At 53.8% G+C, this 18217-nt stretch overlaps 1 protein-coding gene across 1 annotated transcript in view; it reads right to left on the bottom strand.

The window, feature by feature from the left end:
- Positions 1-60: 60 nt before the first annotated feature.
- SOCS7 (suppressor of cytokine signaling 7) overlaps positions 61-18217 on the bottom strand; it is a 30276-nt gene continuing 12119 nt past the window's right edge. The window contains 6 exon segments of the mRNA XM_032134216.1: positions 61-289; positions 1838-1980; positions 4600-4735; positions 10082-10210; positions 15917-16085; positions 17047-17177. Of these exon segments, the coding sequence (XP_031990107.1) occupies positions 1860-1980; positions 4600-4735; positions 10082-10210; positions 15917-16085; positions 17047-17177 (686 nt within the window). The 3' untranslated portion in view covers positions 61-289; positions 1838-1859.

Raw genomic sequence — 18217 nt, 5'->3', positions numbered from 1 at the left:
AGACATCCAAACGAAAAACTTCCAGGAAAACTCGGGAACGGCGCCGTGACGTTCTTTGTTCCGCGGGGATCCCGCGGGGCTGGGCTCGGGTTTCCCCCCCTGGGATTCCTTTTCCCAGGAGCCGGGGCTCCGGATCCTGCTCTGCTGGGCTTCCCGGGAATGCTGGGCCCTCTCCTCCGGAGAAAAGAGCAGGAGCAGCAGCAGCAGCAGCAGGAATTCTGCCTCCTCCTCCTCCTCCTCCTCCCCACCACGGCCGGGCTCGGGCGGCAGGAGGGCAACAACCAAATTCCTGCCGGGAAAAAACATCAGGAATTTGGGATCAGGTGGGATCGGGAGGGATTGGGGCTTGGAGGAGACAGGGAATGGGAATGGGAATGGGAATGGGAATGGGAATGGGGTAGGCCCCTTCCCAAGGAAAGGTGGGAATGGTGGAAGGCCATGGAATCCTGTTCCCCTTTCCCAAGGAAAGTTTGGGAATGGTGAAAGGCCAGGAAACCTTGTTCCCTTTCCCGAAGAAAAGCTGGGAATGACAAAAGGCCACGGAATGAGCGGCCACGACTCCTCCAGGGGGAGGAGGAGAACAGAGGGATGGGGGTCTGATCCTGGGCTGAAGGAGCAGCATTCCCAGACCATTCCCTGGGCATTCCCAGACCATTCCCAGACCACTCCAGACTGTTCCCATGTCATTCCCAGGGTATCCCAGACCATTCCCATGCCATTCCTGACCATCCCCAGACCATTCCCATGCCATTCCTGACCATTCCCATGCCATCCCCAGACCATTCTGGCCATTCCCAAACCATTCCAGATTACTCCAGACCATTCCCATGTCATTCCCAGGGTATCCCAGACCATTCCCAGACCACTCCAAACCATTCCTGTGGCATTCCCAGACCTTTCCAGACCATTCCCGTGTCATTCCTGTGGCATCCCAGACCATCCCCAGAGCACTCCCGTGTCATTCCCATCCCAAACCACTCCAGCCCATTCCCAGACCATTTCCAAGCCATTCCCGACCATCCCCAGACCATTCCTGTGTCATCCCCAGACCATTCCCAGACCATCCCAAACCACTCCAGACCATTCCCGTGCCATTCCCGTGTCATTCCCAGACCATTCCCAGACCACTCCAGACCATTCCCGACCATTCCCAGACCATCCCAACCACTCCAGACCATCCCCAGACCATCCCCAGATCATTCCCAGACCATTCCCAGACCATCCCAACCACTCCAGACCATCCCCAGACCATCCCCAGACCATTCCCAACCATTCCCAGACCACTCTAGACCATCCCAAACCACTCCAGACCATCCCCAGACCATTCCTGTGTCATTCCCAGACCATCCCAGACCATCCCCAGACCATTCCCAGATCATCCCAAACCACTCCAGACCATTCCCGTGTCATTCCCAGACCATCCCAGACCATCCCAAGCCACTCCAGACCATCCTCAGACCATCCCAACCACTCCAGACCATTCCCAGACCATTCCTGTGTCATTCCCAGACCATCCCAGACCATCCCCAGACCATTCCCAGATCATCCCAAACCACTCCAGACCATTCCCGTGTCATTCCCAGACCATCCCAGACCATCCCAAGCCACTCCAGACCATCCTCAGACCATCCCAACCACTCCAGACCATTCCCAGACCATTCCTGTGTCATTCCCAGACCATCCCAGACCATCCCCAGACCATTCCCAGATCATCCCAAACCACTCCAGACCATTCCCGTGTCATTCCCAGACCATCCCAGACCATTTCCAGACCATCCCAAACCACTCCAGACCATTTCTATGCCATTCCCGTGCCATTCCCAGACCATTCCCGTACCATCAGCGCCGCGGCAGCTCCGCTACGTGGAGGATTCCGGCTCCTGCTTCTGTCGGGAGATGAGCTGGGCCTCCTTGAGGGACAGGTAAACCTCCTCCTGCGGGTCGTAGTAGTAGAACTTGCGGATGTAGGAGATCAGGGGCCTGGAAAAACACCGGGAAGAGCCGGATCCCTGAGCCACAGCACCTCCAGCATTCCCAAAATACAGCCGGAGCCTCTTCCCAGCCCTCCCCGGAGCGCAGCCGGAGCCTCTCCCAGGCAGAGCCTCTTCCCAGCCCGCCCAGCACCTCCACGGGAGCAGGAGCTGCTTCCCAAAGCTTCGGCACGGCAGGGAACACCTCATTCCCGAGCTGCTCAGCATTCCCACGGCATCCCTAAACCCCGCAGGACACCCTCCTCCAAATCCGCCTTCCTCCAAACTCCCTCCTCCAAATCCTCCTGGAAAACCCCATTCCCAAAAAAAAACCCCATCCTCAAAAATCCCTCCTCCAAATTCCACCTCCAAACTCCCTCCTCTAAATCCTTCCTCAAAACCCCCTCTCCAAAACCCCATTCCCAAAAAAACCCCATCCTCAAAAATCCCTCCTCCAAATCTGCCTTCCTCCAAACTCCCTCCTCCAAATCCTCCTGGAAAACCCCATTCCCAAAAAAAAACCCCATCCTCAAAAATCCCTCCTCCAAATTCCACCCCCAAACTCCGTCCTCCAAATCCTCCTGGAAAACCCCATTCCCAAAAAATCCCATCCTCAAAAATCCCTCCTCCAAATTCCACCTCCAAACTCCCTCCTCTAAATCCTTCCTCAAAACCCCCTCTCCAAAACCCCATTCCCAAAAAATCCCATCCTCAAAAATCCCTCCTCCAAATCCTCCTCCAAAATCCCATTCCCAAAGAAACCCCATCCTCAAAAATCCCTCCTCCAAATTCCACCTCCAAACTCCCTCCTCCAAATCCTCCTCCAAAACCCCATTCCCAAAAAAAATCCCATCCTCAAAAATCCCTCCTCCAAATTCCACCTCCAAACTCCCTCCTCCAAATCCTCCTCCAAAATCCCATTCCCAAAGAAACCCCATCCTCAAAAATCCCTCCTCCAAATTCCACCCCCAAACTCCGTCCTCCAAATCCTACTGGAAAACCCCATTCCAAAAAATGCCATCCTCAAAAATCCCTCCTCCAAATCCGCCTTCCTCCAAATTCAACCCCCAAACTCCCTCCTCCAAATCCTCCTGGAAAACCCCATTCCCAAAAACCCCATCCTCAAAAATCCCTCCTCCAAATTCCACCTCCAAACTCCCTCCTCTAAATCCTTCCTCAAAACCCCCTCTCCAAAACCCCATTCCCAAAAAAACCCCATCCTCAAAAATCCCTCCTCCAAATCCGCATTCCTCCAAACTCCCTCCTCCAAGTCCTCCTGGAAAACCCCATTCCCAAAAAAAAAACCCCATCCTCAAAAATCCCTCCTCCAAATCCGCATTCCTCCAAACTCCCTCCTCCAAGTCCTCCTGGAAAACCCCATTCCCAAAAAAAAACCCCATCCTCAAAAATCCCTCCTCCAAATTCCACCCCCAAACTCCCTCCTCCAAATCCTCCTGGAAAACCCCATTCCAAAAAATCCCATCCTCAAAAATCCCTCCTCCAAATTCCACCTCCAAACTCCCTCCTCCAAATCCTCCTGGAAAACCCCATTCCCAAAAAACCCCATCCTCAAAAATCCCTCCTCCAAATTCCACCCCCAAACTCCCTTTTCCAAATCCTACTGGAAAACCCCATTCCAAAAAATCCCATCCTCAAAAATCCCTCCTCCAAATCCGCCTTCCTCCAAATTCAACCCCCAAACTCCCTCCTCCAAATCCTCCTGGAAAACCCCATTCCCAAAAACCCCATCCTCAAAAATCCCTCCTCCAAATTCCACCTCCAAACTCCCTCCTCTAAATCCTTCCTCAAAACCCCCTCTCCAAAACCCCATTCCCAAAAAAACCCCATCCTCAAAAATCCCTCCTCCAAATCCGCATTCCTCCAAACTCCCTCCTCCAAGTCCTCCTGGAAAACCCCATTCCCAAAAAAAAACCCCATCCTCAAAAATCCCTCCTCCAAATTCCACCCCCAAACTCCCTCCTCCAAATCCTCCTCCAAAACCCCATTCCCAAAAAATCCCATCCTCAAAAATCCCTCCTCCAAATCCACCTTCCTCCAAATTCCACCTCCAAACTCCCTCCTCCAAATCCTCCTGGAAAACCCCATTCCCAAAAAACCCCATCCTCAAAAATCCCTCCTCCAAATTCCACCTCCAAACTCCCTCCTCCAAATCCTCCTGGAAAACCCCATTCCCAAAAAACCCCATCCTCAAAAATCCCTCCTCCAAATTCCACCCCCAAACTCCCTTTTCCAAATCCTACTGGAAAACCCCATTCCAAAAAATCCCATCCTCAAAAATCCCTCCTCCAAATCCGCCTTCCTCCAAATTCCACCCCCAAACTCCCTCCTCCAAATCCTCCTCCAAAACCCCATTCCCAAAAAATCCCATCCTCAAAAATCCCTCCTCCAAATCCGCCTTCCTTCAAATTCCACCCCCAAACTCCCTCCTCCAAATCCTCCTGGAAAACCCCCTCTCCAAAACCCCATTCCAAAACAAACCCTCCTCCAAGGCTGGAAAAGTCCGTTATTCCCTCCGGGAATCCTCGCCGTGCTCCCAGATCCCCTTTCCCGCTGCTCAGGAGGGAGGGAATGCCCGGGATTCCCCCCTGGGATCCATCCCGGGACTCACTTGGGCAGCGGGAGCTCGGGAATGTGATCGATCCGGACCAGCTGCCGGATCCGGAAGCGGCAAAGGTGCTGCAGGGATTTGACGTTGCTGAACCTGGAGACGGGATACAGGAGCTGGACGGGAGTCGGAGGGAGACCTTGTTTTGGGGGAAAAAAAGGAGATTTTGGAGATGAGGATCGCGCTGGAAAAAAAAAAAGGGGATGTTGGAGGGAAGGGTTGTGCTGGGAAGGAAGCGCTGCTGATTCCCAAGGGAAAGGCTGGCGCTGGGAATGAGGAGCTCTCGGCGAGGCTGGGATCCATCGGGATTAGGGAATCACGGAATGGTTTGGGATTAGGGAATCATGGAATGGTTTGGGATTAGGGAATCATGGAATGGTTTGGGATTAGGGAATCATGGAAGTGGTTTGGGAGCTCAGCCAGTCCCACCCCGCACCTCCCACTATCCCAGGGTGCTCCAAGCCCTGTCCAACCCGGCCTTGGAAAATTCCAGGGATGAGGCAGCCACAGCTTCTCTGGGAATTCCATCCCAGCCTTCACAGGGAGGAATTCCATCCCCAAAATCCCATCTATCCCTGCCCCATTCCCAGTTTAAACCCATTCCACCTTTTCCTGTCACTGTCTGCCCGTACCAAAATTCCCTCCCCCACCAAAATTCCCTCTCCCATCTTTTGAGGAACCTCGGGAGCTTCCCAGGATTCCCCCGGCTCTGGAATCAGCGGGAACCCAGCAGAGCCCCTTTTGCCTGCAAATCCCTCCCTCGGGAGGCACCGGCAGCTCCAAACCCAGACGGGAATTCTGAGGAGGGGGTTTTGGGGTGGAGGTTTTGGGGTGGGATTTGAGAGGGGGTTTGGAAGTGGGATTTGGAGGATGGGGTTTGGGGGAGGGGGTTTTGGGGTGGGATTTGAGGAGGGGGTTTGAAGGAGGGGATTTTGGAGGAGGGGGTTCGGGAGTGGGATTTGAGGAGGGGGTTCGGAAGTGGGATTTGAGGAGGGGGTTTTGTGGAGGGGGTTTTGGGGTGGGATTTGAGGAAGGGGATTTGAAGGAGGGGATTTTGGAGGAGGAATTTTGGAGGAGGGGGGTTTGGAGGAGGGGGTTTGGAGGAGGGGGGTTTGGAAGTGGGATTTGAGGAGGGGGTTTTGAGGTGGGATTTGAGGAGGGGATTTGAAGGAGGAGGTTTTGAGGAGAGGGTTTGGAGGAGGATTTTGGAGGAGGGATTTTGGAGGAGGGGGTTTGGGGGTGAGTTTTGAGGAGGGGGTTTTAAGGTGGGGTTTTTGAGGAGGGGGTTTGGAAGTGGGATTTGAGGAGGGGGTTTTGGGGTGGGATTTTGGAGGAGGGGGATTTTGGAGGAGGGGGATTTTGGAGGAGCGGGTTTGGGGGTGGGATTTAAGGAGGGGGTTTTGAGGTGGGATTTGAGGAGGGGATTTGAAGGAGGGGATTTTGGAGGAGGGGGTTTGGAAGTGGGATTTGAGGAGGGGGTTTTGTGGAGGGGGTTTTGGGGTGGGATTTGAGGAGGGGATTTGAAGGAGGAGGTTTTGAGGAGGGGGTTTGGAGGAGGATTTTGGAGGACGGATTTTGGAGGAGCGGGTTTGGGGGTGGGTTTTGAGGAGGGGGTTTTAAGGTGGGGTTTTTGAGGAGGGGGTTTGGAAGTGGGATTTGAGGAGGGGGTTTTGGGGTGGGATTTTGGAGGAGGGGGATTTTGGAGGAGGGGGATTTTGGAGGAGCGGGTTTGGAAGTGGGATTTGAGGAGGGGGTTTTGAGGTGGGATTTGAGGAGGGGATTTGAAGGAGGAGGTTTTGAGGAGGGGGTTTGGAGGAGGGATTTTGGAGGAGGGGGTTTGGAAGTGGGATTTGAGGAGGGGGTTTGGAAGTGGGATTTGAGGAGGGGATTTGAAGGAGGAGGTTTTGAGGAGGGGGTTTGGAGGAGGAGGTTTTTGAGGTGGGGGTTTTGAGGAGGATTTTGGAGGAGGGATTTTGGAGGAGGGATTTTGGAAGTGGGATTTGAGGAGGGGGTTTTTGAGGAGGGGGTTTTGAAGGAGGGGATTTTGGAGGAGGGGTTTTTGAGGAGGGGGGTTTGGGGGATGGGTTTTTGAGGTGGGGGTTTTGAGGAGGATTTTGGAGGAGGGGGTTTGGGGGTGGGATTTGAGGAAGGGGATTTGAGGAAGGGGGTTTTTGAGGAGGGGGTTTGGAAGTGGGATTTGGAGGATGGGGTTTGGGGGATGGGGTTTTGAGGTGGGATTTGAGGAGGCGGTTTGGGGGATAGGTTTTTGAGGTGGGGTTTTTTGAGGTGGGGTTTTGGAGGAGGGGGGTTTGGAGGAGGGGGTTTGGAGGAGGGGGGTTTGGAAGTGGGATTTGAGGAGGGGGTTTTGAGGTGGGATTTGAGGAGGGGATTTGAAGGAGGAGGTTTTGAGGAGAGGGTTTGGAGGAGGATTTTGGAGGAGGGATTTTGGAGGAGGGGGTTTGGAAGTGGGTTTTGAGGAGGGGGTTTTGAGGTGGGGTTTTTGAGGAGGGGGTTTGGAAGTGGGATTTGAGGAGGGGGTTTTGGGGTGGGATTTTGGAGGAGGGGGATTTTGGAGGAGGGGGATTTTGGAGGAGCGGGTTTGGGGGTGGGATTTGAGGAGGGGGTTTTGAGGTGGGATTTGAGGAGGGGATTTGAAGGAGGAGGTTTTTGAGGTGGGGGTTTTGAGGAGGATTTTGGAGGAGGGATTTTGGAGGAGGGGGTTTGGAAGTGGGATTTGAGGAGGGGGTTTTGAGGTGGGGGTTTTGAGGGGGATTTTGAAGGAGGGGATTTTGGAGGAGGGGATTTTGAGGAGGGGGGTTTGGGGGATGGGTTTTTGAGGTGGGGGTTTTGAGGAGGATTTTGGAGGAGGGGGTTTGGGGGTGGGATTTGAGGAAGGGGATTTTGAGGAAGGGGATTTGAGGGTAGGATTTGAGGAGGGGGTTTGGGGGTGGGATTTGAGGAGGGGGTTTTTGAGGAAGGGGATTTTGAGGGTAGGATTTGAGGAGGGGGTTGGGGGTGGATTTTGAGGAGGGGGTTCAGGGGATGGGTTTTTGAGGAGGGTTTTTGAGGAGGGGGTTTGGGGGTGGGATTTGAGGAAGGGGGTTTGAGGAGGGGGTTTTTGAGGCAGGGTTTTTGGGGAGGGGGTTTAGGGGACGGGTTTCTGCAGAGGGGTTTTTGAGGAGGGTTTTTGAGGAGGGGGTTTGGGGTGGGATTTGGAGGAAGGGGTTTTTGCAGAGGGGTTTTTGAGGTGTGGTTTTTGAGGAGGGGGTTCAGGGGATGGGTTTTTGCAGAGGGGGTTTTGAAGGTGGATTTTTGAGGAGGGGATTTTGGAGGAAGGGTATTTTGGAGGAAGGGGATGGTGTTTTTGCAGAGGGGTTTTGGAGGAGGGGGTTTTTTGAGGGGCATTTCTGCCGAGGGGGTTTGGAGGGGGCTGGAAAAGCAGATCCAGGGAAAACCGAGCTCCGAGCCAGCGGATGAACGATCCCTCTGGGCAGCAGTGGGGTTTTTAGGGATGCAGAAGGAGGAGGGAGGAGGCACGGCCAAGCCCTGCCCTGCACATCCCTTCAAGGGGCTGAGGGGATTCCAAGGCGTTCAAAATCCAGGGAATTTGGACATTCCCAAGCTCCAGCCATTCCCCAGGCAGGGAACATCCCCCAGGGTTGGGAGGGATCAAATCCCCCCATCCCAAACCTTTCTCCTGCCTGGAAGTTTAGGGCAAAACTCGAGCCCACCTGGAAGCCTGGATGGTGGGAAAAACCCATTCCCAGAACCCTGGATCCCAGAAAAAACCATTCCTGGAACCCTGGATCCCAGAAAAAACCCATTCCCAGAACCCCAGATTCCAGGGAAAAACTATTCCCAGAACCCCAGATCCTGGGGAAAAACCCATTCCCAGAAAAAAACCAGGCTCAACTGGAGGAAAAAACATTCCCAGGCTCACCTGGAACCCTGGATTCCAGAAAAAAAACATTCCCAGAATTCTGGATCCCAGGAAAAAAACATTCCCAGAACCCTGGATCCCAGAAAAAAAAACCATTCCCCGAACCCCAAATCCTGGGGAAAAACCATTCCCAGAATTCTGGATCCCAGGGAAAAACCCATTCCCAGAACCCCAAATCCCGGGGAAAAACCATTCCCAGAACCCTGGATTCCAGAATAAAACCCAGAACCCCAGATCTTGGGGAAAAACCATTCCCAGAATTCTGGATCCCAGGGAAACCCACTCCCAGAATTCTGGATCCCAGGGAAACCCATTCCCAGAACCCCAAATCCTGGGGAAAAACCATTCCCAGAATTCTGGATCCCAGGAAAATCCCATTCCCAGAAAAAAACCGGGCTCAACTGGAGTAAAAAACATTCCCAGGCTCACCTGGAACCCTGGATCCCAGAAAAAAAAAATTCCCAGAATTCTGGATCCCAGGGAAAAAACATTTCCGGAATGCTGGATCCCAGGGAAAACCCATTCCCAGAACCCCAGATCCCAGGAAAAAACCATTCCCAGAACCCCAGATCCCAGGGAAAAACCATTCCTGGAACCCTGGATCCCAGGGAAAACCTATTCCCAGAATTCTGGATCCCAGGGGAAAAACATTCCCAGAACCCCAGATCCCACGGAAAAACCATTCCCAGAATTCTGGATCCCAGGAAAATCCCATTCCCAGAAAAAAAACAGGCTCAACTGGAGGAAAAAACCATTCCCAGAATTCTGGATCCCAGAAAAAAACATTCCCAGAACCCCAGATCCCAGGGAAAACCATTCCTGGAACCCTGGATCCCAGGGAAAACCTATTCCCAGAATTCTGGATCCCAGGGGAAAAACATTCCCAGAACCCCAGATCCCAGGGAAAAACCATTCCCAGAATTCTGGATCCCAGGAAAATCCCATTCCCAGAAAAAAAAACAGGCTCAACTGGAGGAAAAAACCATTCCCAGAATTCTGGATCCCAGAAAAAAACATTCCCAGAACCCCAGATCCCAGGGAAAACCATTCCTGGAACCCCGGATCTCAGAAAAAACCCATTCCCAGAATTCTGGATCCCAGGGGAAAAACATTCCCAGAACCCCAGATCCCAGGGAAAAACCATTCCCAGAATTCTGGATCCCAGGAAAATCCCATTCCCAGAAAAAAAACAGGCTCAACTGGAGGAAAAAACCATTCCCAGAATTCTGGATCCCAGAAAAAAACATTCCCAGAACCCCAGATCCCAGGGAAAACCATTCCTGGAACCCCGGATCTCAGAAAAAACCCATTCCCAGAATTCTGGATCCCAGGGGAAAAACATTCCCAGAACCCCAGATCCCAGAAAAAAACCATTCCCAGAACCCCAGATTCCAGAAAAAAACCATTCCCAGAACCCCAGATCTTGGGGAAAACCCATTCCCAGAACCCCAGATTCCAGAAAAAAACCATTCCCAGAACCCCAGATCCCAGGAAAACCCATTCCCAGAATTCTGGATCCCAGGGAAAACCCACTCCCGGGCTCACCTGGAACCCTGGATCGCAGGAAGTAGAGGAACTTCCCGTTTTTGGAGTGCATGATGGCCCTCTTGATGAACTCCACCACGGACTGGCAGCGGTCCTCGAACTTGGGGTGGCACCAGAGGCTGAAGGTCCCTTCCGAGAGAGCACAGGGACGTCATTCCCGTTATCCCAGGCCCGGGAATTTTTGGGAAAGCAGCATCACGGAAGCGACAGCACCGTGACAAATCCAGCGATCCCAGAACGGCTCCTGGCGGAGCCGGGATGAGGCGGGACAGCGGCACTGGGGGGGGTGACCCCAAGGGCTCTGGGGACCAAAATCCACTTTTGGGGACCAAAATCCACTTTTCCAACATTCCTCAGCAGCGTCCCCACTCCATCCCAACATTCCCAAAGGAAGGTGACCCCGGCCGCCGGCGTTTCCCGGTGCCATGGGTCGGCAAGCACAGTCCTGGAAGGGATGTCCTTGCCAAGGGGTGCTCACAGCTTCCTCTGGGACCTGACAGGACCCAGCAGCGGCCAGGTTGAATACGGACAATTCTTTAATCCACTTAAAATTGTGAATTGTGACCCCTCTGTGATGCACATTTAAGAACAGACAAACCCCCCCAGCTCTGTCTCGTTTCTGGTGCCGGGACAGGTGGCTACGGGCCCCGTGTGGGGGCCAGCGAGCCACGGCCATCCTGGAGCCGACGGGCCCTGTTCCACCCGCAGAACCCCGCCCTGCCTTGCCGCGGGCAGCCGGAGCGGCTCGGCTCTCCCCGCTCTCCGATAAGAAAATTCAACATTCCAGCTGCAAAGCTGCAAGGCCGAGGTGAGATTGACCCTTTTAGTGCTGTGAGGAGCTGGAAACCTGAGGGGAGAGAGAGAGGAGATGCTTAAAGCTGAAATTCTGTTGTGAAGCTATGATATATCAGAGTATCCCGTGGTAATTCCATGAAGATCTGGGGGGTGGAGTGTTCAAGCTGTGAGCAAAAGCTGAGATAGGCAGATGCTGCCGCAGCTGTAATTTCATGAGAAGTTTGGACAGGGAGAGATGGACCTGATGAGGACTTTGGCTCCAAATGGGAAAGGAGAAAGTTCCTAGAGATGGACCAGATGAGGACTTTGGCTCCAAATGGGAAAGGAGAAAGTTCCTAGAGATGGACCAGATGAGGACTTTGGCTCCAAATAGGAAAGGAGAAAACCTCAGTCCCTAGAGATGAACCAGATGAGGAGTTTTGCTCCAAACGGGAAAGGAGAAACCTCAGTCCCTAGAGATGAACCTGATGAGGAGTTTTGCTCCAAACAGGAAAGGAGAAACTTCAGTCCCTAGAGATGCTCCCAGAGATCGTCCTAACGATGAAGATGAGGAAGACCCTTTGCTCCCAGGGAAGGAGAAGGGCCTCTGTTTTTTGTTTCTGAACGGCTCAACCTTAAAATGGTACCCCAAAAACTTCAAGAGTGGACCCTCGAATGCGGGAAAACCAATTGCTATCTGTGTGTGACCTTGAACAAGCTGCAAGTCGGGGGAAGGGACTCACATGCAGGCAGAGAGACTCCTCTTCCTAAATGGACTGAACAATATTTGGAAGTGGGCGGCTGTCTCGTTGTGATAATGTTCTCATAGCATGAGCAAGAAGAGACTTCTCTTCCTAAATGGACTGAACAAGGTTATTCTGGAAGTGGTAACAGACTGAACATCTCCAGGGTTGTCTTTTTCCATCGTCAGTGGGAGAAGGGAGGAAGGTGGCGGAAGGAGGAGAGTTCTCAAGGTGTGCTATAATTTTTTTCCCTCTTTTAGGTCCGTAAATAAACTTCTTTCTATTCTTTCAAGTTTGGTGCCTGCTTTGCGTTTCTCCTCATTCTTATCTCACAGAAGGTAAACAGGAATGAGCATTTTGGACCAAACCACGACACCCAGGGATCGTTTTCCACGGGAGCAGCTTCGTGTTGCTGCTCCTTGATTAAAGGGATCGTTAATTAGGGCCCGGCTCACCACGTGGGGCGCTTCGGCCCCGGCGCTGTCACCCGACGCGCCCAGGATGGAACCGGAGCTGGGCACAGGCGGAGCCAGCGCTCCCAGCGGGACACAGCCCAGTCCGAGCAGTCCGGACAGCCCTGGCCCGTGCCAAAATCCGGGAATTCCTTAGGAAAAAGCTCTGGAAGATTCCAGCCAGACCAGTCCGGACACCCCCTGCCCGTGCCAAAATCTGGGAATTCCTTAGGAAACATCTCCGGAAGATTCCAGCCAGACCAGTCTGGACAGCCCTGCCTGTGCCAAAATCTGGGAATTCCTTAGGAAAAAGCTCCGGAAGATTCCAGCCAGACCAGTCCGGACACCCCCCGCCTGTGCCCACGCCAAAATCTGGGAATTCTCTAGGAAAGACCCCCGGAAGATTCCAGCCAGACCAGTCCGGACAGCCCTGCCCGTGCCAAAATCTGGGAATTCCTTAGGAAACATCTCTGGAAGATTCCAGCCAGACCAGTCTGGACAGCCCTGCCTGTGCCAAAATCTGGGAATTCCTTAGGAAAAAGCTCCGGAAGATTCCAGCCAGACCAGTCCGGACACCCCCTGCCCACGCCAAAATCTGGGAATTCTCTAGGAAACATCTCCGGAAGATTCCAGCCAGACCAGTCTGGACACACCAAAATCTGGGAATTCCTTAGGAAAAAGCTCTGGAAGATTCCAGCCAGACCAGTCCGGACACCCCCTGCCCGCCCCAAAATCCGGGAATTCCTTAGGAAAAAGCTCTGGAAGATTCCAGCCAGACCAGTCTGGACACCCCCTGCCTGTGCCAAAATCTGGGAATTCCTTAGGAAACATCTCTGGAAGATTCCAGCCAGACCAGTCTGGACACCCCCTGCCTGTGCCAAAATCTGGGAATTCCTTAGGAAAAAGCTCCGGAAGATTCCAGCCAGACCAGTCCGGACACCCCTGCCCGCCCCAAAATCTGGGAATTCTTAGGGAAAATCTCTGGAAGATTCCAGCCAGACCAGTCTGGACACACCAAAATCTGGGAATTCCTTAGGAAAAAGCTCCGGAAGATTCCAGCCAGACCAGTCCGGACACCTCTGCCCGCCCCAAAATCCGGGAATTCTCTAGGAAAGACCCCCGGAAGATTCCAGCCCGGACCAGTCCGGACACCCCTACCTGTGCCAAAATCTGGGAATTCCTTCGGAAAAATCTCTGGAAGATTCCAGTCAGACCAGTGCGGACACCCCTGCCCGTGCCAAAATCCGGGAATTCCCTAGGAAAGACCCCTGGAAGATTCCGGCCATCCCCTGTGCCGTGTCACCGTGTTCCCGAGTGCCACATCCCTGTGGTTTTTGGACAATCCCAGAGACAATTCCATGTTCCGATGCCCGAGCACGCTTCCCACGAATAAATTTTCCCTAAATTCCAACCTAAACCTCTCCTGGTGCAGCTTGAGGTTTTCTATGTTTTATCCCCCCCCTTTATTTGCCCGAAATCCAGGGATTTTCCAGCAGAAAGCAGGGAAGCGCTGTCCCAAAGGGCTGGAAAACAGGAAAACGAAGGCTCCGGTGAGGATGGAGCCAGGCTGGAATTCCAGGGGGGTTCTGTGACCTCCACTGACCTGCAGGAATGGGGAGAGCTTGGAAAACACCCCCAGAAACCAGGACAAATCCTGAGGAGGAAACAGAAGTCAGGGAATTCCTGGAAAAGCAGCATTCCAGAAGGAAGAGAGGAGCAGTGCCCAGATCCAGCTGTGGGATTCACTGGGAAAACAAAATCCCTTCCCAGGGGCTGGTTTGGGAGCAAAGCCACCCCTGTGGAACAGGAGGAAAAAGCAGGAAAATCCCACATTCCTGGGAATCTTGGAGCTGGATGAGCCCTCGAAAAGACAAAGCACAGCCACACAATTCCCGAAAAAAAGGTGGGAATTCTCTTTTTTCCCCTACCTCTCATCTACCCAAATCCACAGGTGGAGGAGTTTTTCTCCTTCCCAATCCTTCAGGCTCCCTCAGGGGTTTTTCCAGGTGGGAATTCCCACGGTGCTGCAGGAAAAGCAGCGCCAGGCAGAGAATCCTGCGCAGCGAGGGGGACACAGGAGGTCCCCGGAGACCAAAAATTCCCTGTCCTGAGGCAGTTCCAGCTCTGGGAAAATTGGGAGCACCCGGCTCAGGGAGCTCGGAGAATCCTGGAATATCCTGAGCGGGAATGGACCCACAGGGATCACAGATCCAACTCCTGGAGTTCCCAAAATGCCACCCAAACGCTCCCTGGAACCTTGGAGCTCTGAGCATTCCCTGCTCCCACTCTTCGGGAACCCACGGAACAATTCCCTCGGGAATTCCCTGCTCCGAGAGCTCAGCTCAGCTCCTGCAGCTGCGAGAGCTCCTGGAAGTCAGGACAAGGGGAAAAATCCCTCCTCAATTCCCAAACTGCGCGGAATTAACGCTGGGCAATCTTCCCAGCAGGAGAGGCTGCACATCCCACCTCAGCATCCCTAAAATCCCATTCCCCGAGGCACCGGGAGCTCTTTATTCCCATTTTATTCCGGCGTTTCGAGGCACAAACCCCGAAGCCGAGCGCGGCTTTTTTTAATAAAAAACCCAAACCGATGCCATGAAGATTTTTTGCCTTTTCTTTTATACCCCTGTTCTACCTTTTTTACAGCTTCTGTATTCCCAGCGCTTTTTGCCTCCATTCTTGGCCTTGTTTGTCAAGCTGAGAGACTCAGCATTTGAGAAGCTCCGTAGCCGGGGATCAGTGTGCCCCAGAGCCCAAGGTCCTCTCCAGAACACATTCTGTAAACCCAGATAGAACCATCCAGGGGAAGGTTCCTTGGGGAGGGGGGGCTCACCTGAGCCTCTCATTAGGGAATCTTTGCTAGATCTGCTAATTAGTAACATCTAGAATGTTCTACCCAATGTTGGGGGGAGGGACAGACACAGGGAAAGACTCGGCGGGTGCATCTCGATGCACATGACCTGGACGTGTGCACCTAAGGATCCTTAAAAATAAATCCCAAGGTAAAATCTCTTTTCCCCTTCTAACCGTGTGTGCCTCTTGATTTTAAGACCAGGTGTCCTGGGTTGCAGGGTATTCTATCACCATCCTCAGGAGCCGTTGAAACCAGGTGGGGCAGTGTTTCCTTGCCTCCTCCCCCCCGACTATCTTGCTGTTAATGGCCCATCATTGTCCTGCCGCATGACTCCCAGATAACTCCCTCCGGACCATCTTCTGTTAATGAGCCTAATCAACACTTTGCCTCATGACTCGTTACCCCATTGTGAGATGCTCCACCCAGAGGGAGGAACCAAGCATCCCATCGTGGATATAAGCTGGGACTCTGACCACCAGAGACAACCCTTCCCACTGGATTTCCAGAGGACAGGAGCTACACAGCCACCACTGGGCCTTCTGAGGAGGAGCAGACTCTTTTTCTACAGGATCACCGCTTCAGAGGACTGCAGCCACCACCCTGCCTAACAGGGACCCAGGTTGTACCTTGACTCTGTCAGTTTGAACCAGTGTTTTCTTTTACTTTTTCTCCTTTTCTTTAATTTCCATTAAATTGTTATTCTGACTTGGTGCCTCCCACTGGTTTGTTTTCAAACTAGTACACCAGGAAAAGGCATCCGTTGCTGGCGACCACGAAGGGACCCTAAAGACCTTGAAACTCGCAGTCTTGGGTTGGAACACATCTTGCTTTGCCCCTCTCTTTGCCGGCAAATTACAGAGGGGCCGGAGCAACGATCTGAGACTGTGAGCGGGACTTTAGGACCCAGCACAGAAAGGCATCAAAACAACCGAGGGAATTTCGCTGCTCCTCCCCTCATCCTGGAGCTCGGAGCCGTATCCCTGAGGTTCCCTGATCCCGGGAATTCCCTCACCTCTGTAGTGCTCCATCCGGGTGTGGTGGGTGATGCCCTGCGAGCGGAAGCTGAGGCTCAGGATGTAGCGGGGGTCGGAGCTGTCCCGCACCAGGAAGGAGCCGTCGGGTTTTCCCTTCAGCTTCATCTCGGCGTCCTCCCAGTTCATGGGGCCCCAGTACCATCCGCACTGGGAGAAGGGAAGAGCGGGAGATGTCATGGAGGGCTGGGAATGCGGGAATTCCATCGGCAAACTCCGAGCCGTTCGCTGCCGGTGTGGGATTTCGCCGGATGGAAGCGCCCGGTGCGGGCGGTTGGGGTTTCTTCGGGATGAGGGGACACGGGAGATCCAGACCCCTCCTTTCATGCACAGAAAATGCTTTCCTGGACTCCAAACTCATGGAAAAGCCCTTTGGGATCATCCAGTCCAACCGTTCCCCAGCGCTGCCGAGGCCACCACGTCCCCAAGTGTCACGTCCCTTTTAAATCCCTCCAGGGATGGGGACTCCACACTGCTCTGGGCGCCCTTTTAGGGAATAAATTTCCTCTAAATCCAAACAAAACCTCCCCCAGCACAGCAGAACTCTTTCCTGGATTCCAAAAAAACCACGGAAAAGCCCTCTAGGACCATCAAATCCAACCATTCCCCAGCACTGCCGAGGCCACCACTGACCCACGTCCCCAAGTGCCACATCCCCACAGATTTTAAATCCCTCCAGGGATGGGGACTCTGCACTGCTCTGGGCGCCCTTTTAGGGAATAAATTTCCCCTAAACCTCCCCCAGCACAGCAAAACTCTTTCCTGGATTCCAAAAAAACCATGGAAAAGCCCTCTAGGACCATCAAATCCAACCATTCCCCAGCACTGCCAAGGCCACCACTGACCCACATCCCCACGGATTTTAAATCCCTCCAGGGATGCCGACTCCGCACTGCCCTGAGCTGCCTCTCCCAATTCCTGGCCACCCTTTTAGGGGATAAATTTCCCCTAAATCCAAACAAAACCTCTCCCAGCACAACTGGAGGCCGTTTCCCATCGTCACTTATCCCCCAGGAGCAGGACGGGAGGGCTTTTCCCAAGCCCATGAAGGGAAGGATCCACCCCAATCCCAATCCCAATCCCGGCGGGGCCGGATTTTCCCTCCCGGTACCTTCTCCAGCTCCCTCAGGCTGGCGGCGAAGCTGCTGGGGTCGGGGCGGGCCAGGGGACACTGCAGGTGCGGCGGGGGCGGCTGGCCCGGGGCCTCGGGGGGCCGCAGGGGCACGGCCCGGGGGAAGGCGTCTGCGGGGAGAGACAGCGGGGTCACTGCCATTGTCACTGTCACTGCCACCTACAGACAGCGGGGTCACTGTCACTGCCATTGTCACTGTCACCTACAGACAGCGGGGTCACTGCCATTGTCACTGTCACCTACAGACAGCGGGGTCACTGCCATTGTCACTGTCACTGCCACCTACAGACAGCGGGGTCACTGTCACTGCCATTGTCACTGTCACCTACAGAGACAGCGGGGTCACTGCCATTGTCACTGTCACCTACAGACAGCGGGGTCACTGTCACTGCCATTGTCACTGTCACTGTCACCTACAGACAGCGGGGTCACTGTCACTGCCATTGTCACTGTCACCTACAGAGACAGCGGGGTCACTGCCATTGTCACTGTCACCTACAGACAGCGGGGTCACTGTCACTGCCATTGTCACTGTCACTGTCACCTACAGACAGCGGGGTCACTGCCATTGTCACTGTCACTGTCACCTACAGACAGCGGGGTCACTGTCACTGCCATTGTCACTGTCACTGTCACCTACAGACAGCGGGGTCACTGTCACTGCCATTGTCACTGTCACCTACAGACAGCGGGGTCACTGCCATTGTCACTGTCACCCACAGACAGCGGGGTCACTGTCACTGCCATTGTCACTGTCACCTACAGAGACAGCGGGGTCACTGCCATTGTCACTGTCACCTACAGACAGCGGGGTCACTGTCACTGCCATTGTCACTGTCACTGTCACCTACAGACAGCGGGGTCACTGTCACTGCCATTGTCACTGTCACTGCCATTGTCACTGTCACCTACAGAGACAGCCGGGGTCACTGCCATTGTCACTGTCACCTACAGACAGCGGGGTCACTGTCACTGCCATTGTCACTGTCACCTACAGACAGCGGGGTCACTGCCATTGTCACTGTCACCTACAGACAGCGGGGTCACTGTCACTGCCATTGTCACTGTCACCCACAGACAGCGGGGTCACTGCCATTGTCACTGTCACCTACAGAGACAGCGGGGTCACTGTCACTGTCATTGTCACTGT

Source organism: Corvus moneduloides, chromosome 26, assembly GCF_009650955.1.
Source record: "Corvus moneduloides isolate bCorMon1 chromosome 26, bCorMon1.pri, whole genome shotgun sequence".
NCBI classification, from domain to species: Eukaryota; Metazoa; Chordata; class Aves; order Passeriformes; family Corvidae; genus Corvus; species Corvus moneduloides.
Note: the sequence above shows the minus strand (reverse complement) of the source record. Positions and strands in the feature narration are given on the sequence as shown.